The sequence below is a fragment of the Brassica napus genome, chromosome C3, assembly GCF_020379485.1.
Source record: "Brassica napus cultivar Da-Ae chromosome C3, Da-Ae, whole genome shotgun sequence".
In the NCBI taxonomy this organism is placed as follows: Eukaryota; Viridiplantae; Streptophyta; class Magnoliopsida; order Brassicales; family Brassicaceae; genus Brassica; species Brassica napus.
In genome coordinates this window covers 18233021-18257937 of record NC_063446.1, presented here as the reverse complement: position 1 = coordinate 18257937, position 24917 = coordinate 18233021, and the positions used below count along the sequence as shown (strand labels likewise).

Sequence of the window (24917 nt, the reverse complement as noted above, 5' to 3'; positions counted from 1 at the left end):
AGATATCTTTAATGAATAAAATTTAATATAATCTTTCTTTTTTTATGTTCCCTTTTATATTTTTCAAATAAAATATATGATAAATAAAATATTTATAAAACTTAAAACGAAATATTTTTTATATTTAATGTGATTTCATAAAAATGAAAGTTTAGAAAAGTAATATTGATATTAATGTAAAGTAAAGAGTTATTATTCCTTTTTAGAATGTATCAGTTATGTTTTTATGAAATTTTGTACCTATCATCACTTTATTTTTGTAATTCTATTTTTTGAAAATTAACATATACCAAACTACTAAATCCTATAAAATTAACATAGTCGTGGGGATATTTACAAATTACAGATAGCCAATTCATAAATATATATACACATCTAAGATGAAAACCAAACTAATGCAATGAATACAATAAATATAATTTGGTTGAATTAGATAGAAATAGTTATACTAAATTTGATGGAATACATGTAACACAATATACCCACAAATGAGTAACTAGACCAATCCAATTTTTTTACACAAAGTCAAACATTAAATAAAAAATAATATATTTTTATTTATAGTAATATTATTATACATATAAATTGTAGGCAACTCAAAATATTATTAACTTAATACGAAATTCTCAAATAATATTATACATATATTAACCAACTATTACAATTAAGTATCACTGTTATATTTATTTATGGAAATTTGAATCAATCAACACTTTAGTTTACTTTTACTGTTTGATTCTTAAAACAACATATATTAAATTATACAAAATCTTACTAGAATATATATACAAATCTAAGACAAAAATCAAACTACATGAAAACAAAAAAAAAGTAATCAAAATTTTAATATGTATAATAAAAGTATCTTAGTTGAATCAAAAAAGTAAATGTTATCTAATATATCTAAATAATAACCAAACAGTCGAGATATTATATATCCAAAATTATACGTCTAATTAAAATAATATAATGCTATTTAAAATAAACCATGTATGTTTATTACAATATAAATAACAGAATAATTAAAAATTTAAAATAAATTATTAATAAATTATTATAATATATTTATTTTATAAATATTTATACCCGTGCATGAGCACTGGAAAATCATCTAGTATATATATATTTATCAATATCTTACTAAATTTTAAAAAGATATTATACTTATTTAGAAAGTCTTCATAAACCCAAATTCATGATATATGTATATATATATATATATATATACATTCAAAAGAGTTTTTTAAATTGTTTTGAGAAAAAAAGAGAGTTTGAAAAAAAGAATAGCAAAAAAAGGTTTTCTGAAAAAAAGTTTTCCAACAAAAAAAAAGCTGAAAAAAAGAATTTCGTGAATTTTTTTGAAAAGAAAATTTTCAATCCTTAAACAGAAATATATATATATATATATATATATCTTTTTATCTTTTTAAAGAAACTTATTTTGGTGATTTTAGCCATTTATATTAAATGCTAGCTCGTAAACAAAAACTTGTATTTTCCTTTGTATTTTCCTTTTTTTGCTATTCGAGACCATTTTCTCTCTTTTTTTTTTTACCACATCTACTGTAAGATCATATTCATATTCGCGTCTAAGAAAATAGCAGGTGTCAGACAAGTCACAACGCATGGAGCACATCCCAACTCTAGTCTCTAGCTTGTAAATAATACTATAGGGTCATACTTTTAACTTTTTTTCTCCACTTTTTGTGAGAAAGGAATCTACCAAACAAGATTGTGCAAATATATATAGAACATTTAAAATATATATTGCATCCTACTCACCCTCCCGTCACATTATTCTTTTCGTTTTCTTATTTGCTCACAATTGTAAAGGGTCCAAATTGATAAGTATTAAGAATAGTCCAAGTCTTGGAGCCAATTGTTGTTTCCACGACTACTTTCCCCCAAACTGTATCCTTTCTATGCACCAATCTTCTTTTTTCCTCTGTATAAAAACTCTACAAACTTTGGTAAGTTGTTCAATAAATCAATTCAAATATTCCTTCATAAGAAACAATATGATACGGTGCCACGGAACTCAAGAAGAAGGAGATTGGTCTCATGAAGATCATCAAATATCTATTTCGCAGGCACTTCATCAATGTATCGCTACTCTTGTCGGTCACACATCCTCTTACATTTCATCTCTAACCCTTGCAGGAAAGAGACTTTACACAGGCTCCAGCGATGGAGCTGTAAGATTGTGGAATGCAAGCACGTTGGAAACATTAGCCGAAGCGTCAAGCAACGGCGATGTGATAACAGGAGAAAGAGGAGACGGAGGAGCAGTGAAGTCATTGGTAATATTGGCTGATAAACTCTTCACAGCACACCAAGATCAGAAGATACGTGTCTGGAAGATAAAAGACGTCGTTGAAGAGGCAGAAGCCAGTAATAAAAAGTACATGCATTTAGCAACGATGCCAACGATGAGTGACCGTTTGGCAAAGTGTTTGATGCCTAACAACCAAGTCCAAATAAGGAGGCACAAGAAAGCTTCTTGGGTTCACCATGTAGACGCGGTTTCGGGTTTAGCGTTATCAAGAGATGGAGCACTACTCTATTCTGTCTCATGGGACCGGACGCTCAAGATCTGGCGAACCACCGATTTTAAATGCCTAGAGTCCATTACAAACGCCCACGACGATGCAATCAATGCTGTTGAGCTGTCCGAGAATGGAGATATATACACAGGGTCTTCTGACCGGAAAATTAAAGTGTGGAGGAAGAACCTCGATGAGGAGAAAAAGAAAAAGAAGAAACATTATTTGGTTGCAACATTGTCAGACCATGATTCGGGTATTAACGCGTTGGCGTTAAGCAGTTACAATCTGTTGTATTCGGGTGGATCTGACGGATCAATATTGGTGTGGGAAAGAGACCACGAAGGTGGACACGTTGCTGTTGCTGGAGTGCTAAGAGGTCACACAGAGTCTGTTCTTTGCCTTGCGGTTGTTTCAGACATAGTCTGTAGTGGCTCTGCAGATAAGACAGTGAGGCTGTGGAAATGTTCTTCGGAGGATTATTCGTGCCTGGCTGTGTTGGAGGGGCACAGAGGACCAGTTAAATGCTTAACCGGAGCCATACGTGATTCCGGTACACAATCAGAGGCTTCTTATCACATTTACAGTGGAGGACTTGACTCTCAAGTTAAGGTTTGGGAGATTTTGGAACCAGCCTTATAAAAAGTTTTAAAATAAATTAAGTTGGATGGGATACAAAATATGTGGCTGATGTTAGTAATTTGTTTCCTCTGTTAATATATGTTGATCCGTTTTCTTGATGAGTTTATGTTTTGGGATAATAAATGAATGTGTGGAATGTGTGAGATGAGTATGTTACTTGAATAAAAGAACAGAGCTTCTATTAAACCATAAACTCGAGTTGACTGCGAGTCCCCTGTTTCCAGTACATGTTTAAAAAATCTAATTCTTAGCAATTTGGTCTCACCAGAATCTAATCAAACCAAGTAGCTATAAAATCTTTGCTAAAGAAGTCTATTATATTAGTGCAATAGCATATAAAATTATCCAAAAGGGGACAAGTAGATTGTCTATTCGGTATTGTTTATAGCGAGACAAATTACGGGAAAAGACATAACTTCATGGTATTAGCTTTAAACATCTTTTTGATTTTTTTGTTTGCTCCAATTTTATCATGTACACAATATTGTAAGTAGATTTAAAACGAATATAGATTTTGCTCTATATATATCTTTATTAAAGTGACAAACTTAGATAGAAATGTAAATATTTCATGAATAATTTTATTTTTGTGCAGAAAAATAAAAGGAAAGTAAAAGCTTAATTTAGAATACCAAAATCAAAAGATTATTAGATTAATATTTTTTCCGTTTCATTTTAATTGTCATTGTAAAGTTTAACATTTATTTTCATTTAAATGTCCTTTTATGTTTTCAATACATTTATTTGATAGTTTTCCAATTTTACCCTTATTCTTTTAATTTATTAATTAACATAATCAAATAATACTGTGTATTAATTATGTGTATTAATTAAGGTATAACATAAATGTTTTTTTTTTAAATATATGTAAAAAATTTAGAACAAGGAATAAAATGAAACGAAAGGAGGATCATAGAGATGCAAGAGGAAACTTGCACAAGGAACTCCAAAAATTGTTCGCACATATAGAAGCGCTTAGATGGTTTTTCCTTGTCAACAGTACAAAACAAAACATCATAACCCCATTCGGATAACCAAAATTGTTTACATCTCTATTTAAATATATTTACATTAACTGCTTTTACTTTGAACGGCTTACATTAACTGCTCATACAAACCACAACATCATAAAACCATTCAAAACAAAATTGTTTACATCTCTATTTGAATATATTTTTGTGTAATCGATAAATGCAGTGCGGATTTGTCAGCAAGGAATGCCCATTGTCGATATTTTGTGCTCTCTTTTATGAGCACTTGTGTTCTTTATGATAATGTATTGGTTTAATCAATAAATAAAGTTCGTTATGTAACAAAATTGGATTTTATGTCGGATACCTAACTTCAATACCCAATCCTATCCACTAAAAAGCCAAAAAAAAGTTTACTGGACAACAGAGTATATAATTACGAGCAAGGAAACGAATACAAAGAAGCAACAAAAAAAGCACATGTCTACATAGTGGGGATCTGATGTCATACAATATATATCCTATTCTCATTTGGTTTCAACATTGTGGGTTCTTTTAATATTCTCCAAATTTTGACGTGATTAAATAAAACTAGACACGGATAAGTTAGGTATCTAAGTCATATTGCCAAATGCCATTTTCAACATTATTGTTTCTCTTATTATAATAGGTAATATACCTTTTTACTTCCAGTTGCATACACATTAACAAGCAGAGCAGTCACAAAGAGATGAGAGATTGTAAATAATTTGCTGGCTTTTGATTTGGACTTAGCACTAACATGTTTCAACCCCTCAAATTCAAAACAAACATATATAACAGTTGTTACAGTTCTATAGGCTAACAAATTCGGTAGTTAAGAAATGTTATGTTATATAATAGGTCATGGTCCCATGAGCATGTGACAAACTAGTTTTTCTACTAATGCTTGGTCACCTTTGTTGTAACAGGGAATTTGGACTGAACTCTCGAACAAATAGCATCATTTTATATGGAAATAATGTAAAAGAATCAGTACTATTATTTTAAGAAAAGAGTATGTTTTTTTCAGTCAGAGGCCATGTCTACATAACTGAAACTCCAAAGGAAGTTTTATAAATATTGCTTTTCAGATTGTTTTACAAATCAAGGTTAAAAAGAAAGTGATGAGACATCTTTACAAAGGTAATTTAGAAGGAGTACCTGCTTCACGTGGATACTTTTGTGGGGTGGAATGATCTTTACGACAGATAACAGTTGTTCGTTGTCCATATGGGCTATGTGAATCCACTACATATTGTCACACAAAAAAAAATCTTTCTAAACAAGCAGATATAAAAAAACAAAATATCTTTAATCTTTAAAAGATATATAATATATCCGTAATTCTGTTGAAAGTTCTCCTGGTAATACCAAAATCTTATCAAAATGCCAAGTTCCTGTCTCAAGAAACACTTTGTTTCTACTAATTCATCACAAATCATATCATCCCGACATAAATTTCTATTTAAATCTAAATCATTAGGCTAACATTAAGAGTACAAGTTCGATTATTTTTTTACCATATGGTATCAGCGTTGGCAAGATAACAAGGTTTTCTCTTGTGTAGGTATCATTTTTGCATTTTCGCTAAAGTTTAAAACTGTATTTAGTCTTTGATATATTATAATGAGAGATGGTTAGGTGTATTCGGATAAACTTGCGACTTGTGAGCATATAGAGGCCAAAAGAAAACACACCTGGACTAATTTGTAATATGGAACCACCCAACATGCGAACCGCATTTTCTGCATTTTCAACTTCCTCCTGTTTATAAATTATTCCATGAAGCATTTAGGTTATAAGGAAATCAATCTACAAAGGAAAACACTTAATGAGAAGTCTGACCTTAGGGTCATGACCCTTAGCAGCCACAAACAATCCACCAATCCGAACCAGAGGAAGACAATATTCAGCTGAAAATTTATGACAAACAACTCAAAACCACTTTGACCAATTAATAAGCAGCTACTTTTCTACTTGAAAAGTTGTGACAAACGTACCTAAGACTCTCATCTCCGCGACAGCTCTTGCAATAGCCACATCAAACTTCTCTCTGTACATAACATCGTGCCCACAACTCTGTTCTACAACAAAAGTTGGTCAATATAATTCATAATCCACCTTACCAGCTATTGTGTCACAAAAGCATAATACAAATATAACAACGTGACAATAATGCTTATTGCAGAAACTCATCATAAACATAAAAGAGGGATAAAACTATACCTCTGCTCTGCCCCTTACGATTTTAACATTTGTAAGCCCGGTGACAGCAACGACGTGCTCCAAGAAAACGCAACGCTTATTTATAGACTCCAGTAGAGTAACTCTCCAATCTGAATACAAAGAAGTTGGCTTTTTCAATTAATCTAGAAATACAACATAATCATGTTTGAGCTTAAAGAGCACCTGGACAAGCAATTGCTAGAACCAACCCAGGAAGGCCTGCACCACTTCCAACATCAATTAAACTGATTTGTTCATTGGACTGCAAGTTGTAACAAGTCTTTATAGGAGGCAATATCGCAAGAGAATCTTCAATATGCCTCTCCATGACTTCATCAGCTTCTTTAGTTGCCGTAAGATTCATTTTCTGCACATTTCACCAATTCAAGCCCACAAACAAAACTTTAATCCCAATTGAAATAGAGACAAAACCCAACTAGTTAATTCCAGCAAAATCGTAGCTTCGTTTTGCATTAGAGAGAGAGTGAAAGCGAAAGACCTCGTTCCATTGAAGAAGGGTATGGACGTAGAGTTGGATTTGGTTTTGCTGGGTGGAACCGAGGCTTTTGAAACATGATGTTGTCGTGCTTACGGAGACATCGGCGTGGGTGTTGGAGTGAAATCTAGTGCGAAAAAAGGTGTTCGATTTTGCGCCTGGAAAGTGTTTGGTAAAATGTCTCAGAGAAAGAACACGTGAGACGCATGGTCTCCTTATTACACTCTTCCAAGGATAGCAATGCATTTTTTCTTTTGGTGTTTTCCGACAAAAACTTGCGGGATGGATCACTTATGTATCAATTTGAAACCCAACTAGGGAGATTTTACTGGAAAATTCATTGAAAAGGTCATTTCTTTTCTTTTTTCATGAAAATAAGCCCAAAACACACACACACAAAATGGGAAATCAATCCATTATTCATGAGTTACAATTTATAGAGCTAGGACCTCAGGTACTCGGATCGGTTCTGGATAGGACCGTTCGGTTTCAGATATATAGATTATAGAGAAATTGTATCCAAATAGTATTTGGTAGAATTTTGGTTCGGATTCGGATTGATTACGTCGGTTCCGGATAAGTTTGGATAGACAATTTAAACCCAAGATATTATATTTTCTATTTTATTTTTAAAATATAGGTAATTACAATAAAATTGAAGTAGTCTAGTGGCCCAGCCTATGCTCCGCTGCTTTCCGACCCAGGTTTGACTCTCAAGAGATACAAATTATGTGTGTGTTTAAACATAGAATTCGGTTTAAACAAGTACCAGGCCGGTTCCGGATAAAAACTGAACCTGATCTGATATCCATAGTTATTTAAACTAATATACATCAGTTCAAAATAATAAATACCGAAACAGAGGTGAACAGGTTCGGGTATTCGATTCCGGTTAAATGTCGCAACCCTAATTACAAATCAATGACAAAAATATAATGTGCGTAGTTAACCCAATTAACTGATTAATTTAGCCAAATCGATAAGCATGCAAACCAACACGTGTAACAGTGAGATGGAATGGAGAAAATCAAGCAATGACTAATCAGATTAACCGTCTCATCTCCGACGTCGGACCTCGGTGATCCACCATTGAGCTATCTTTCTACATAATCGTCGGTGTCTCCTCATTGATTCAACATGCAGCTTACTTGAATGAAGATCTGATATACCATGGATTTTACATGTTTTTAACCATGGTATATATGTGTTACTATTTATTATGTTTTGGAATCTTTTTAAAATATTTACAGGTTCAAGAGTGCTTTTGAGATATATGGACCTTGGTGATCCACTATTGAACTCTCTTTCTACATAATCGTCGGTGTCTCTCAATTATTTTAACATGGAGCTTACTTGAATGAAGATCACAACAGCTCTAGCCACACCGATGAAGAGAAACTCATCCATATCATAACCAAGAGGCCCTAACCACAATAAAATGAGGGACGAAAAGATATTACTCTATCACATAGGACGGTTCGAGGTCGGAACGTACAAGAAATTGGATTGAAGGCCACTGAAATCTTAACTAATCATATAAATAGTGGGACACTTTTAGGTGTCCACGTCGGCAGAATTCTTTCTATTGTGGGTCTTAAATATTTAATTCGCACATTGTAATTTTTCACTTTCTGTCTTCTTCTTTTTTCACATATAATACCTGAATATCTATGTAACCATTGACACTCAATGGGATCATATCAACGATGGAGAGGAACAGTTGAAAGGAACGAAAAGACAAAGAGGAAGGGAGGGGGAGAAGACAAAGAGGAAGGGAGGGGGAGAAGACGCGCCTCCGACACCATGAACCAACGACGGAGCTACTAGGAGCCGGTGAAACCTTTAACTGTTCGAGAGAGTTTTATTTTTAGCGAATATCAAATCATTAACATACCAATTAGTTTTGGGCAAATCTCCAAAATAGCACCTTTCTAAGTTTATATCACAAAAATAGCATTCAAAAACTAAAATGACTAAAATAGTACCTTTCTAAGTTTATCCTTTGAAAATTTTAATTTTTTTAATTTTTAAAATTTGAAATCTTATCCCCAAAACCTCATTTCTCAACTCTAAACCCTAAACTCTAAACCCTAAACCCTAAACCCTAAAATCTAAACCCTAAACCCTAAACTCTAAACCCTAAACCCTAAACCTTAAACCCTAAATTCTAAACCCTAAACCCTAAACCTTAAACTCTAAACCCTAAACCCTAAATCCTAAACCCCACCCTTTAACTCTAAATCCTAAGTTTGTGACTTTTGATAAAACATTAAGTGTTATTTTTGTGACTTTTGACCTTGAGCGCTAGTTTGGGAATAAAAACTTGATTTAGTGCTATTTTTGTCTTTTTCTCATTAGTTTATTGTTCGCTTGCCATCTTAACATTAGTCAGTGAAGCCTATAACGATGAAGCCTTTAATCATTTTTATTGTTGTCCTATCTTAACTTGGATCTTAATCACCGAATAGAAAATGTATATATTGATGAGTTCTCCTCGTTTTACTGGTTAAAAGCTTGATTAGTTACTTAGTGTTCTTGAGTTTGAATCATTGCTTGTTACTTGAATCCAATTCATTGCAATTTGATTGCTTATATCTGTATTTCCATTGTTCGAAATCTTTAAGAATTGGATTGACACTTTAGGTATTACATCGATATGTAAGATTGAACTTATTTCATATCAGCAACACCATGGAGAATCACCAAATTTGATAGGTTCAATGGTCTGTTACGGAACAGATGCTCATCCATATTGAAAATAGGTGATCAAAAGTACATAATCCTACGAGTGGTTTTTTCATAAGGCTTTAATCCTATGTTTTATATTATAACATTCTATTATTTTGGATTTTAAGCACTAGTAACACTTGTTGTACAAAGTGTTTTTGAGTAATTTAACATAATAGTTAAAAAATGTATAGTGTATCTTTGAATACAAAGAAGTCTCTTCAAATACAACAAGAAATTTTTCTACAACCGGTTTAGATTTCTCTTTTCTTTTGTAACGTCTATAGCATGAAACTGAATTTAATGGTCAACATGTAATGCTGGAGTTATCCCACAAGCAACATAGAAACGAAAATAGAAAAAATGTTAAGACCAAAAAGAGAAAAAAGAAAATATGCGATGATCAAAATATTCAACTCATAAACCATGTTATAGATCTATTCAATTTGTAAACGTTTTAGAATTATAAATATTTTTCTTCAGTTTAAAAATTCGTATGTTATATTTCAGTTACACCGGTCTCTCTCCTCTCTTAGAGAGAGAGTTCTCTCTTGAACTCTCTTCCTCTCTTACCAATCAAAAATCTTTTAGAGAGGGTAGGGTTTGTTTTGAGAGTTGGAGAGACCGTCGTTTTTGTTCTCCGGCTTCGGTTTCATCCGACCGACTTCAGACTCTGGCGTTCTCGCCTTCTCCTCCGGCGATGGACGGCTGGCTTTTGTTTCTGAGTTGCGGTGGCTTTCTCAGCTCCGCTTCGCTGGCTTACGATTCCGCGTCGCGCTCCTTCGGTGTCGACGGCGGCTCTTCACCGGGGTTATCACGGGTTCGTTGATTGACGTTTCTGTTCTTAACTTTCGCAATCGACTCTCCTTCCTCGGCCTCGTCTGTCTCTTTCGTCCTCGTCAAGAGCTTCTTCATCTTCGGGCTTACTCAGATTTTAAAAGATGTCTGATTTGCATGTAGGAAGATCGATGGTTGAGGGACGATTGAAGACGATTGATTTTGGTGGAAACGTTGGTCCGGTGAGGGACTTGAGTAACCGTGAAGATGGCTTTGTTTGAGCATCTTTCTTCAACGGCTTCGGCTCCGCTGACGGCGGAGACTCCTCTGTTTCGCCGGTGGAAGATGGTTGACTTCTCGCCTTGACACGTGTTTCAGGATGTAAGGCGTTCGTACACGCGGTGGGCAGCTGTCACATCTTTCCTCAACGGTTTCTTTTGGGCTTATGGTCCAAATGGTTTTATATAGTGTTTACCTGTTTTGTTGGGCTTTTGTTTTTTATGTTGAACTAAGTCTGGTTGGACTTTGTTCTTTAATAAAACATCAGTGAAAAAAAAAATCGTATGTTTTAAAGAGTTACACATATTAATAAAACATTAAAATTGGACTATTATATATATATATATATATATATCATTTTAAAATTATAAAATTTAATATATTTTTAATTGAAATGTACACTTTATTACTATTAAATGATAAAAGCTGCCTAAAAAAATTGTTTCATAACTTATATATTTCTGAAACAGAAGGAGTGATAAATGATCAGCTCAAAGCACGCTTGATGCTTTCGTTCTTTGATTGTAACGCTTTCTCAGACGAAATTTGTTATTTTATCCTGCAACTAGGGTCTTCGGTCAAATAAATGAATGATTGCTTCCAAATTTATCACTTTAATTTCACACATTACAAGGGACCAGCTTTTGACACTAGCATTCCTATTTCCAAACTGGATCCTCATGTTTCAAAGCTTCTTTTGAATGTTCCCCAAAGTTTTAGACTTTCTTCAGCTTGAACCTCCTTCCGCTCTGCTTTTAAGAGAAGGCTGCCATGATCTTGAGATTCTTAGTGGTCTTTCTTTCTCTTGCTTTTTCATCTGCAGCCATAGACAGCTTTCATTCAAGTTAAAGCCAATTCTCACCAAGAAGTCATCCACCAAACTATAATTAAAAATATCAATATTAAAAAGTCATATATTACCTGATCTTCATTGTCAAGCTTGTTCGAGCTAAATGCTTTCACCATCTCTACCTTATCTTCCGACATCTTACCTTCTTTCTTCGACTTGGAACATTTCTTCGCCATTAAGCCTTTCATAACCTCTGAAATTTACCCAACAAGTTTCAAAATTGTAGATTAGGCCCCATCCAGAAAAGCATCCAACATATGTTGGACAGGCTACCAATGCATTCACACAAGACTCTTGACTCAGTAATCGTATACATTACAATTGTTCTGATACAATCTAATTACAACATACTTTTTTTTTGCTTAAAAATTACAGCAGACTTAACAGGAATAAAGTTTGATCTAAAGTCTGGAAAGGACCAATAAATAGTTTCAGAGGTTACATGAGACTAAAAGAGAGTAACATATATATACAAAACCCCTAGTCTTTTTATTTTTGAGTTAAGACTTGAGCAAAGTTCTACTACAACTATGAGATAGAGTTGAATATGAAATCGAATACAACAATATATAGTTTGGAGTGTACCTTTGGTGGTGATGAGTCTGTAGACGTGGCCAAGAACAAGCGTCTCTGTGGGACGGAGGAGTTTAATCCTGGTGAGCCGAAGAGGTCCTCCATGACCGGGAGAGGCAGAGAGAGCGGTGGTGGAGATGAGAAGAGCAACACAATGGCCAAGATTCATCTTCATCACATAGCTAGCAGAAACTGGACAGCTTAGCATTTCTTCTTTACCATTTGGGTGTTGTATCACGATTCTGGTAGTGTCCACCGCTTGACAGTTTCCCATTTTCTTTAAACTATAGAGAAGGAAAAAAGCTTTTAATTTAAAGTAAGAGCTAATTGAGTTTGAGAAATGGAAAATGAAGAGATAACTAAAGCAAAGACACGAGAAGATTGCGAAAAAGAACAGTCTTTATAACAGTTAGAATCTGTCACGAGAGAGAATGAGTGCGGTCTTTGGCGGTGGAGTCCAAATAATTACTGTCACCGCAGGCCAAATGAGTATTCCGGTTTACGACGACCATCACGCCCAACAAAAATAAATAACTGTTTCCTTTGTTTCACCTTTTTTTTTGGGGGGGGGGGGGGGGGGGGGGGGGGGGGAGGGGGAATTGTTTTATTAAGTTATGATTTCAGATTTTATTTTATTTTATTCTAAATAACCTTTTTAAATTTTTTTTTTTTTTTTTTTATAATCCAGGGGTTCCCCACTTACGTGGGTCATTCTCCTGGGTCCGGTTAGGCAGCGGTCCACTTCACCTGGGAGGACTTTACCTGGGCTGGAGACAAAGCCCAACACCCAGTACCGCATTTGGTGACAGGATGGACAGTTCCCCTCCGCCTAGCGTCGAACCCGGGAACATGACAATTGGCCCCCAAAGTCCATACCAAACGAGCTACCACATCCCGTCACCTTTTTAAATTTCTGTATGAAAATCAAATGTTTTTAATATATTTGACCATCTATAACTACATTTATTGTTATTTTTATGCAAAACAACATATATTAACTAAAGTTAGTTTATTAAATATTAAATAAATTAAATATTCAATAAATGAGATGTAAAAATCTTTAAAAATAATTATTTTGAAACAGAAAAGTATAGGCTAATCTTTATTACACTAATTAGTAGTACAATGTATGTTTGTAAATATTATTCTAAATCTTTCTTGTATCATTTTCAAATAAATATGAACTTTTCGCATTTTAAAAATATATTATGCTATTTATTTGATTATACATTATTCCATAAATCAGACAAGATAAAATACATAATTATTTATAAGAATGCAATTATAGATTTAATTTTAGTTTTTATGTTATACAAGGAGTTTTATTAAATGCAGATATATCAAGTTTATAGAAGAATCTAGACTAATTCTTAAAAGGGAAAGTAACTAATATATAGACTCATTTCCGAGAACATAAATGGGTAAGAAATAAAAACATATAGGTTCCGAATGGTAAATGCAGTTCAAACGGTGCAGATCAAACAGATCATGTGGAAGAAGTGCAGATCAAACATATCATACAGGAGATATGCATATCAAACGGATTTTGCATGCATATCAAGTAGATCAAACAATTATTATAATTTTGAATGATAAGAATAGTTCAAAAGAAAATTATATGTCTAAATAATAAAAATTACAGTAAAATATATCAAAACAACATAATATAGAAATATAATACATAAACAACAATAAATCTTGCACTAAAATCATGGTACTGAAATTTTAAAATCAAAATATGAAAAAATTAAAATTTAATGAAATATATATATATCTTCCACTACTATACATATTTAAATTATATTATAATATTTTCATAATACACATCATAATTAAACACACATTATAAAAACACAATAATTTAAATAAATTTAAAATAATATGAAGAAAATAGAAAGAGAAATATATAGTTAATGATAGTTTTTATATTTTTAAAGTTATAAGTAAAAAAAATGAAAATGTTGTATTTAAAAAAAACAGATAAATATATTTTAAATTAAATAGTTGCAGATGTCGGACAACCAACACCAAATGTGTAGTGGGTAAGATTTGCATGCAGATTTTTTTCTATGATGTAAAACCCGAAATGGTTGAATGATGAACCTCTACACCATTCGAACATATATTCGGAAACAATATAATTCAGTTTGGTACAACAGGTTGCGTTCTAATTCAGTTCCTAATTGTCAACCACAAGGTTTCAAACATCAAAGAGTTAATTGTACTAATCAAATAGTTAATTATTTTTATTGATTTTTTTTGTCAAAATTTTTATTGTTAGCTTGGAATGTATTATATACTTTCTCTGTTTTACAATAATTGATGTTTTACCTCAGTTCACAAAGATTAAAAAAATATTTTTTTAAAAAAAATTATTGTAAAAATATAATTTGAAAATCATTCAACCAATTACATAAATTATTATAATATCTACTTGGCTACACAGTTTCCAATAAAGTTAAAAAAACATAAAAATATCGAAACATCATTTATTATGAAACAACAAAATCTTTTAAAACATCTATTATGAAACGAAAAGAGTATTAAATTTTGTAAGCTACTCCCACTAATTTTATAATGTATCATATTCATTAATATTTATCGGACATTATGTATTTTAGAGGAATTTTACATATCCTTTTCAAAATTTTACACGACTTCACGCAATGTCATTGGATACAGTTTTAATCTGACAAAAACGAAGGGAAAGATGGCACGGCAAGCAGATGTAGGACCACCGTTCTCCTCTACTGGCACAGCCGGGGACACATAAGACATAACTAGTGATTGCCTAAGGTATCTTTAAAATATTATTGTGTTCAAAAGAAAAAAAATCTTTAAAATATTATTATTCATCATCAGATTTAATGAATTCTACACATTATTTGTTGCGGACAGGATCTCTTAAACCAGAAGATCACAAAACCAATAACCTAAGCTAGCCGTTCTTACATTGCATCCTGAACCGAGCTCGAGTATTGGTATCTGGTGGTGCTTCAGGGCCTAATATTATAGCCTAATGGCTGAATTAATAAAAGGCATAAGGTGAATACAAATAGGTCTACGGGTCACATGAAAAAAGCTTTGTTGGATTAAATGAATGAAACTTAAGAACATCCCACATCGGGGAAGTAGAGAGGAGATGAGCAATATATATGCGCTCATGTGTTATAAGTTGTTAAACGGCTCAAGGAGGGAGGAAGTCTGTCCACGCGTGCCGCCGCCGCCGTCAGGCTAGGCTAGGCTCGGTGCGGGTTTGGTCTTGGGTCTTGGTGGAAAAATATTCTTTTTGGACCAAGTTAAGCACTAAATTTTTGCCATTTCATTTCTAAAAAACAGAATGACGTTCGTGAATAAACGACACATAGTTTGTCTAAAAACGACACGAAGTTTGTCTGTTCGAAATGGATCAGAACGAGTCAGAGAGATCTTGCGGAGAAAGTTTCTCAACTCTCCACTCCTGAGATTTCAGAGATATTTTCGCTAAACATGTGCACCAGTTTCGAAAATCAAATCCGGTTCTCTTCTTTAAATACTCGCCTCCTCTTCATTCATTTCTCAACTTTTCACATCGAAACCAACAACAAAAATTTCCTTAGCGTAAGTCTTAAATACGAGAGTGTTTCGTAGAGTTTATAGTTCGATAGGGCGATCACGAGTGAAGCGTGATTTGTCTGCCACGGTTGTATCCTGGGACTCGGTATTCGTACAGTTCTGTCTCATTAACGGAGCGAATATTTAGAGTTAAGGAAATAGATTATATCTCGACTCCATGTTCATTAGCGAATACAATTTTTTATCGTTCTTGTATTAGCTCTTCACAATCGTTTATTTCCTTAACATATCGCTTTTATTATATCGTTTATTTCAGTCCGGTTATCCGGCTTTTACATTCTTAACTCTAAATCGCTTTCTATCTAAAGCGGTTGATCGGATTGAAAAACGGTCTTATGAAACGGTTTAACAAGGATTTGTTAACGGGTTTTGGAACGATGTTTGCGATTTGCTCTGTAGCACTTCCGCGAAACGTTTCTTACTTATCTCATAACGGTTTACGTTTTGCTCTGTAGCACTACCGCGAAAACGTTTATTGATATACGCTTCTTACTTATCTCATAAACGATGTTTGCGATTTGCTATATGCTTATCCGCGAAACGTTTCCTAGATCTTCTGTAAACGTTACTTATATCGATATGATTTGGTTCAAACACCAAAAATAAAAATCGATTTTAGACTATTATTTTTTGCTTAAAAATAATATGTTATTTGTTGATTGGAGTACTAATCCATCTTCATGTTTTCTCTACAGAAAAAAGATGAACGGTAACAACACCCCCATTGACACCACTGATGTAACAACAACTCCACTCAACGTTGCAGCCACTGATGCAACTGTGGCAACCGTTGGAAACATCACATCGTCAACCGCTGCAGCAACAACAAGCACTATCCTCCCTGCGGGAAATGCTGTTGATGAAACCACTCGCCGGAGTCTATTCGGTGTTCGTATTTATCAGACGGGTTCAGTTTCAGCAAATGCAAGTGGTCCGGTGGCAGTTCAAACTCCTCTGGCTATCCCTAGTGTGTTCACTTAAGGACTGATGCCAGACAAGTTTGATGGCAAAGGCTTCAAACGTGCAGAAGAAGATGATGTTCTTCCTAACAACGATGAAGCTAGACAAGTTCATCCAGGAGGACAAGCCCCTTATTTCTTACGGGATTGATGATGTTCACAGTCTCGCAACTGTTGACATATGGGTGCATTCCGACTTCATCTGCAAATGTTACATTTTAGGTCGTCTCATTGACCCATTGTACCATGTCTACTGTGAGATCCCCACGGAGAAAGAGCTATGGAGATCACTGGACAAGAAGTACAAGGGTGAGGACGCTGGCTGCCAGAAGTATGTGGTTGCAAAGTTCCATGACTTCAAAATGGTGGATTCAAAACCCATCATGGATCAGGTGGAAGCGTTTCAGCTCATTTGCCATGAAATCGCTGCTGAAGGAATGTCCATCTGTGAGACATTCACTACTCTCAGCTTCATTGAAAAGCTTCCTCCAAGCTATGCGGATTTCAAGAACTACTTGAAGCACAAGAAGAAGAAGATGGGGCTCGAGGAGCTCATCATGAGGCTTCAGATGGAATCCAGAAACCGAACTGCTGACAAGGTCACTGTTAAGGAGCACAATGTCAACATGGCTGAGCACAAAGGCAAAGGAAAGGCACACGCCAATTCTCCTGCCAAGCCTTCCAAAATTGCTGCAGCCCTGAAGGCTTCTGAAAAAAACTTCAAGAACAAAGGCATTGAGATCAATGCGAATGTGGAGAAGTTCAAGGAGAAATGTCACTACTGCCACAAAGTGGGACACAAGACTGTTGAGTGTCGCAAAAAGATCAAAGAGGAGAAGGCTCAGGAAAATCTCACTGAGGAGGATCTCGTTGTTGTGGTGACTGAAGCCAACATGGTTGAAAGCAAAAACCCCAAGGAATGGTGGTATGACACTGGTGCAACCACCCACATTTGCACCGATAGGGCGATGTTCAGCACCTATCAGAAAAGCGAGACTCAAGAGAAGCTTAGGATGAGAAACACTGCAGTCTCCAAGATTGAAGGACGCAGCAATGTGATTTTGAAGATGACATCTGGACGTGAGGTCACTCTGACGAATGTGTAGCATGTGCCTGACATGAGGAAGAATCTGGTCTCGGGAACCTTGCTCAGCAAGAATGGATTCGCCATAAGTTTTGAGGCGGACAAGCTCGTGATTAGGAAGAATGGGATGTATTTGGGAAAGGGGTATGTTAAGGGTGGACTTGTCAAGTTGAAAGTAATGACAGTCCTTCCGAAAGTTGTAGCTCCAAAAGTTTCAATGAATAAGAAAGAGTCAATTGCTTATTTGGTTGAGTCTTTTAATATATAACATGAAAGATTAGGCCATGTAAACTACAAATCTATACAAAGATTAATGAATTTAAATCTAATTCCCAAATGCAAAACAAGTAAATAAAAATGTGAAGTATGCGTACAGGCTAAGCTCACAAAAACGTCATCACCTCGTGTTGAAAGAACTAATAAACCTCTAGATTTAATTCACACTGATTTATGTGATTTAAAATACATACAAACTAGAGGTGGGAAAAAGTACCGTGTGACCTTCATAGATGACTGCACAAAATATTGTTATGTATATTTATTACATAGCAAAGGCGAAACCTTAGAAAAATTTAAAGAATTTAAACTCGAGCTCGAAAATCAGCTTAACACAACTATTAAAGTAGTTAGAAACGACAGAGGAGGAAAGTATGATGGTCCATTCAATGCATTCTGTAAAGAACATGGAATAATCCATCAAACTACAACTCCTTACTCACCAGAATCTAATGGAGTTACTGAACGCAAAAATCGAACTCTAAAAGAGATGATGAATGCAATGTTGTAGGAATCTGGGTTATCCCAGAACATGTGGAGGGAAGCGTTGCTTACCACTAATTATATCCTCAACAAAATTCCACACAAAGTAACTGGCAAAACTCCATATGAATTACGGAAAAGTAATTTACCTTCGTATAAATACCTCAAAGTGTGGGGGTGCTTGGCAAAAGTTGCGGTACCGCCACCAAAAAGGTCACTATTGGACCTAAAACAGTGGATTGCACATAACAGTAATGCTTATCGATTTCTGGTAAATAAATATGCAATATCAGACATTCATGAAAATACAGTCATGGAATCAAGAAATGCATCTTTCTTCGAAAATATTTTTCCATATAAGGAAAAACAAGGTTCAAAACGAACTCGAGAAGAAAGAGACAATGTCAAAAGCTCAGAAACTGAGACAAACGTCGAGATTTCTACAAATGATATTTCAGAAAATGAAGAAAAATATGAACCTCGAAGAAGCAAAAGAGCTCGAAAGGAAAAATCTTTTGGTGAAGATTTCCTAATGGCATTTTTAGTAGAAAATGTTCCAAAAACTTTGGCAGAAGCCATGGCTTCACCTGAAGCTCCATTTTGGAACGAAGCTGTCAGAAGTGAATTTGATTCTGTTATGCAAAATTATACATGGTACATAACAGATTTACCACCTGGCTGCAAAGCATTAGGAAATAAATGGATAATGACACGAAAACCTGGTGGAAAATACAAATCTAGGCTTGCAGTTCAAGGATTCCGACGAAAGGAAGGTTTGGACTATTTTGATACATATTCTCCAGTAACGAGAATAACATCAATAAGACTGATGATAGCAATCGCAACCTTAAGAGACCTAGAAATCAATCAAATGGATGTAAAAACAGCTTTTCTAAATGGTGATTCAGAAGAGGAAATTTACATGAAAGAACCTGAAGGTTTTGTCGTTCCCGGACAGGAAGACAAAGTATGTCGACTTGTAAAGTCACTTTATGGGCTTAAGCAAGCTCCTAAACTATGGCACGAAAAATTTGACAATACAATGATGTCAAATGGTTTCAAGATAAATGAATGTGACAAATGCATATACTACAAAACTACCAAAAATGCGTATGTTTTGCTATGTCTATATGTAGATGATATGCTCATTATTGGAAGAAATAAAGACATTATCAATCAAACAAAGAACATGCTCAAAGGGACATTTGAGATGAAAGACTTGAGATTGGTAGATGTAATTCTCGGGGTTAAAGTTATAAGAAACTCAAACGGAATTACCGTAACCCAATCTCATTATGCTCAAACTATATTAGAGAGATTTAAAAATTACTCTAAAAGTACGGCAAAAACTCCTTTAGATCCCCAAATGCACTTGACAAAGAATTCAGGTGAAGCGGTGTCACAAAACGAGTATGCACGTGTGATCGGAAGTCTCATGTACTTGACTAATTGTACGAGACCAGATCTATCGCATGCAGTAAACATACTTAGTCGATATACAAGTAATACAGGTCATACACACTGGAAAGCTTTAACAAGAGTACTTAATTACTTGCGCTACACAAAAGATTTTGGGCTTCACTATGGTAAAGAATCAGCAGTTTTAGAAGGATACAGTGATGCTAACTGGATATCAGATTCTAAAAACGCAAAATCCACAAGTGAATATGTACTTACACTAGGAGGAGCAGCAATATCATGGAAATCTACCAAACAAACAGTGTTAGCCAGATCAACCATGGAATCTGAATTCATAGCCTTAGACAAAGCAACAGAAGAAGCTGAATGGCTTATAAATTTTTTGGAAGATATTCCTATGTGGGAGAAACCTGTGCCAGCTATACGCATACATTGTGATAGTCAATCAGCTATAGCTCGGGCTCAGAGTAATCTCTACAATGGTAAATCTCATCACATCAGAAGACGAAATAAAACCATTAGACAACTTATCTCAACTGGTGTAATCACAATAGACTACATCAAATCGGCTGACAACCTAGCGGATCCATTTACAAAAGGTTTGTCACGAGATGTTGTTGCTAAATCATCAAAAGTAATGGGTTTAAAGCCTATAACAAATGAGGATGCTTGACTGCAACCCTACCTATCATGACTGGAGATCCCAAGACGTAGGTTCAAAGGGAAAACAAAATCAAACTGAATCTAACTAAAGCACTTGAGACAAAGTAGTCTCTTCCCAGCTCCTAAGATGATAAAAGTGCTAACAAATGTGAGAAGGATAAGCATAAGCTTTTAACGATTCTATAGCTTCCAAAGCGGAGTATTACTCAATACTTTTCATGGTCAATCACCTAATGAGTGTGAAATAGGGCCGTTTCTAGGAGAATGAATGCAAGGCTATATTCTCTAAGTTCACTCATGAAAACCAGGAATAGTTCAGGGCCACAATGAACACAATAGAGAACTAAGTTCTACGAGAAAATGAAGCTGCGTTATGCATGTTGTCTCGGTTTACATAAAACACTGGTTGGTTCAAGACATCATGTTCACCTTTTGGTAAAGTAAACCCGACAGATATTAACTATGAGTGGTTCAAGGCTTAAAAATGCCACCAACTTGAACACAGTGAATTTTTCGCAAACACTATCGATAAGTCTGTCTAGTCTAGTCAGGATTAGAATAAGTTTAATTTTTTTTTTAGAGTCTATCGAGTCTGCATTTAGTCTGCATATATTTAGAGTCATTTCTATTCATGTGCAGGTGAATACAAATGGGCCTACGAGTCACATGGAAAAAGCCTGGTTGGGTTAAATGAATGAAACTTAAGAACATCCCACATCGGGGAAGTAGAGAGGAGATGAGCAATATATATATGTTCATGTGTTATGAGTTGTTAAACGGCTCGACGAGAGAGGAAGTCTCTCCACGCGCGCGCCGCCGCTGCCGTCCTATCGGCTCGGCGTGGGCGTGGGCGTGGTCTTGTGCTTGGGTCTTGGGTCATGGGTCTTGGTGGAGGGCCTCCGGTCCAATATGAATATTCTTTTTGGACCAAGTTAAGCACTACATTTTTGCCATTTCATTTCTAAAAAACAGAATGACGTTCGTGAATAAACGACACGTAGTTTGTCTAAAAACGACACGAAGTTTGTCTGTTCGAAATGGATCAGAACGAGTCAACAGAAGAGAGATCTTGCGGAGAAAGTTTCTCAACTCTCCACTCCCGAGATTTCAGAGATATTTTCGCTAAACGTGTGCAACAGTTTCGAAAATCAAATCCGGTTCTCTTCTTTAAATACTCGCCTCCTCTTCATTCATTTCTCAACTTTTCACATCGAAACCAACAGCAAAAATTCCCTTAGCGTAAGTCTTAAATACGAGAGTGTTTCGTAGAGTTTATAGTTCGATAGGGCGATCACGAGTGAAGCGTGATTTGTCTGCCATGGTTGTATCCTGGGACTCGGTATTCGTACAGTTCTGTCTCAATAACGGAGCGAATATTTAGAGTTAAGGAAATAGATTATATCTCGACTCCATGTTCATTAACGAATACGATTTCTTATCGTTCTTGTATTAGCTCTTCACAATCGTTTATTTCCTTAACATATCGCTTTTATTATATCGTTTATTTCAGTCCGGTTATCCGGATTTTACACTTCATATCGGTGGAATCGTGAACAGGTCAAGCACGAGAGATTCTCTGTCCGGTTCGTCGTTTGCGTATTGGATTCGATCAAGTCCTCTTGTTTCTCTTCTTTTTCTCTGATCAGACTCACTACAAACAGAGGATCATAGGTCCAAGTCTTGTGTCCACAATTCCAAAAGCATTGACATCGCTACTTACCATTCACTGGCTTTAATAGATACTAGCTCTTAACTCATGCATCCGCGGATGTTTTCTTTATTTATAGTAATATATATATATATATATATATATATATATATATATTTATTTATTTTTCATATTGTATTGTAGTTATATATTAATTTTATCAAAGTGATATGCTACATATGTGATTTTCATTTGATTATTATATTTACTACATGGAAAATTTATATATTGTATTTGTTTTTAGTCTAATAAGTTACTATGCTTGTGTATATTAATACATCTATTTTTAAAAAATATATTTTATGGCAATAATATCTTTTTTTTAATAGAAGAGATATGACTTTCTATTTTCTTTATATGCCAAACAAATTCAAAAATTACAAAATTAAAAACATAAACAATAAGGCCTTATAATTGAAGTAATATTAAAGATAAAAAATAATTTCATTCACAAACTGTATAATTTAATTAGTTAATTATAATTTTATATTGAAAAAAATTCCAAACGCAAAGAAGAAAATTTTGATCTATCAAACATCACATCTTCGCCAAATAAATTGTGAACAAAACATTAAGTTGAAGAAGACTACGAAGGTTTAGTCGAACCACAAAATAGTTTGTTCAACCCGAGTTATGAAGCTTTTTGAATTTGATTTTTATTTTAAGTGTTCGAATAATTTGTTTTTTAATAAAACCGGCAAACTTTGGAGTTTATTTAGTTTCAAGTTTATGGTCTTTTGGATTTAATTTTTTATTAATAAATATTTTATGATTTTGCAGCACTGTTATTATGAAAACAAAAATATAGAAGTTTTTTTTTAAACATTGAAAATTTATTAGAAGATTGAAACAAAAGTTACAAACCAAAGCTGGCAAAGATTAACATCCTTCCAGAAGTGAAGCCGGACATGATTAATATCCTTCCAGAAGTGAAGCCGGCGAGTTCGAAGTACGAACATCCCGAAGATAAGAAGTCCAAACAAGGGAGACATAAACAGAACGATCTTACAAAAAAAAAACAACAAACAAAGGATCTAAAGCATTATAGGCAAAAAGATCTAAGGATACAAAACCGAAGCTGAAAGCACGAAACACACATGAACCCTTCCATAGAAGCAATTTGTAGCTGGAGTTGAACCTAAGAACTAAGGATCTGCGGAGTATCCTATCTAGAGGAAGTCAAAGCACGATCCCAACAAGTAACAAGACCGGCAAAGAGGATCATGTAATAGAAATGAGCAACAACACCGAACTACTTATACCACGCTTACATCAAGAATCACCACCCGCAACATAACATTGGCACAAGGTAAACCTTAAAACTCCAATAGGGCAAAACGTCTAAGATGATCAAAGGTTCTTACACACGGACACTCGTGTACCCAGCTTAGCCCATCTACAAGCACAAAGCTGGTCACGTCCTCGCAAGAGAAGAAACCGAAGATCGAGACCACTACATCGTCCTTAACCAATCTCCCCAAACAGAGAAGAAGATTGTAGATGGCTCCACAGCAAACTCACATCCGAGAGACGAAACCCCAAACCGAGACCAGACCAAAAGCGAAGAAGCAAGATTCGCGAAGACATGGAGAAGTAGAGGTACCCAGATCTAGAAGCGATGATTAGACCCAAGGCCACCATGATCCTTTGTTAAACCATTGAAAAAGCACATGCATGAAGAGAAAACTTCAGATTTGCCATGGATCTACAGACATGCAAGCTCCTAAACGCGACTCCTCTGCAAACAACCAACCTTTAAACCTCGCCCTCCTTCCAGATCACGATGCCTCCACCGAATTCAAGAACCACCACCGGCTCACAGAACCAGAGAAGCATAGAAGCACCAGAATTAAGACATATCGGGCCACAGAATCGGAGAAAGCAGAGAAGCAAACTGAAAACGAGATAATAAAGAAGAGAAACTCCGCCTACCGGCAAGGAACGCACGGCGGCGGAGGAGAACTTGGCTAGGTTTGAAAGTTCTATCTAGAGAGCGTTTTTTTTTTCTCGTCTTCAAAAATATAGAAGTTATTTAGATATTTTTTTAACTGAATTATTTAGATAGTTATTAGGCCAATATTTAATAAAAAGCATTGTTGTTGAAAAACGTACATATATATGTTGTGGCTGTAAGATGATATTTTTAATTGTTTTATTTTTTAAAGAAAAAACATAAAAATGTTGGCTAATCATAATAGCTTATTTCTTAAACATGACATTGATAAGCATGTCATAACATTGATAAACTATTATGCAGTACGAACACTACAAATAAAAGACGTATACAAACATTCGTTTTTGACTAAAGGCTTATATACAAAACATTATTGGGAAGAAAATGTGTTGCAAAATTTAGTTTATAGAGTAAATGCATATGAACATATTAAAAGTAAGACTGAAATGAAAAATGTGTCGAATACATTGGTTTGATTAATCGACATGTAAATATATTTTTTTTTAATAAAAAAATCGACATGTAACTTTTTTTTTTTATAAGCTTCGGGAGGAACGAATTTAGTGCTACAGAGTGAACTTGGCTATCACACTGCTTAACCTGAGTTTGGAATACCTTCCAACTAATGTCAAATGGTGAACCGATCATCTG

The 24917-nt window shown here is 34.7% G+C and overlaps 3 protein-coding genes across 5 annotated transcripts; 1 reads left to right on the top strand and 2 right to left on the bottom strand.

Annotated features, from left to right (window-relative positions):
• Positions 1–1549: 1549 nt before the first annotated feature.
• On the top strand, positions 1550–3286 carry LOC106386153 (protein JINGUBANG). Its single transcript, XM_013826041.3, has one exon. It carries the CDS (start codon positions 1923–1925, stop codon positions 3183–3185), a length of 1263 nt encoding a protein of 420 aa, XP_013681495.2. The 5' UTR covers positions 1550–1922; the 3' UTR covers positions 3186–3286.
• Positions 3287–5225: 1939 nt separating this feature from the next.
• LOC106385554 (ribosomal RNA small subunit methyltransferase G) lies at positions 5226–7291 on the bottom strand. 2 transcript variants are annotated; one of them, XM_013825466.3, is made up of 7 exons: positions 6903–7291; positions 6587–6770; positions 6404–6513; positions 6178–6256; positions 6023–6090; positions 5875–5941; positions 5226–5425 (listed from the first exon to the last, which is right to left on the bottom strand). In XM_013825466.3, the coding sequence occupies exons 1-7, from the start codon at positions 7143–7145 to the stop codon at positions 5313–5315; spliced, it is 864 nt and encodes a 287-aa protein (XP_013680920.2). In that variant the 5' UTR covers positions 7146–7291; the 3' UTR covers positions 5226–5312. The 2 variants fall into 2 exon arrangements, with proteins under 2 accessions (XP_013680920.2, XP_022554962.2); XM_022699241.2 differs by having other exon boundaries at positions 6841–6920.
• A 3964-nt stretch (positions 7292–11255) lies between these two features.
• BNAC03G27640D lies at positions 11256–12654 on the bottom strand. Of its 2 annotated transcripts, none has more exons than XM_013825467.3 (3): positions 12118–12654; positions 11604–11725; positions 11256–11499 (listed from the first exon to the last, which is right to left on the bottom strand). In XM_013825467.3, exons 1-3 carry the CDS (start codon positions 12377–12379, stop codon positions 11410–11412), a joined length of 474 nt encoding a protein of 157 aa, XP_013680921.1. In that variant the 5' UTR covers positions 12380–12654; the 3' UTR covers positions 11256–11409. The 2 variants fall into 2 exon arrangements, with proteins under 2 accessions (XP_013680921.1, XP_022554961.1); XM_022699240.2 differs by having other exon boundaries at positions 11256–11515; positions 12118–12629.
• Between the last annotated feature and the right edge of the window lie 12263 nt (positions 12655–24917).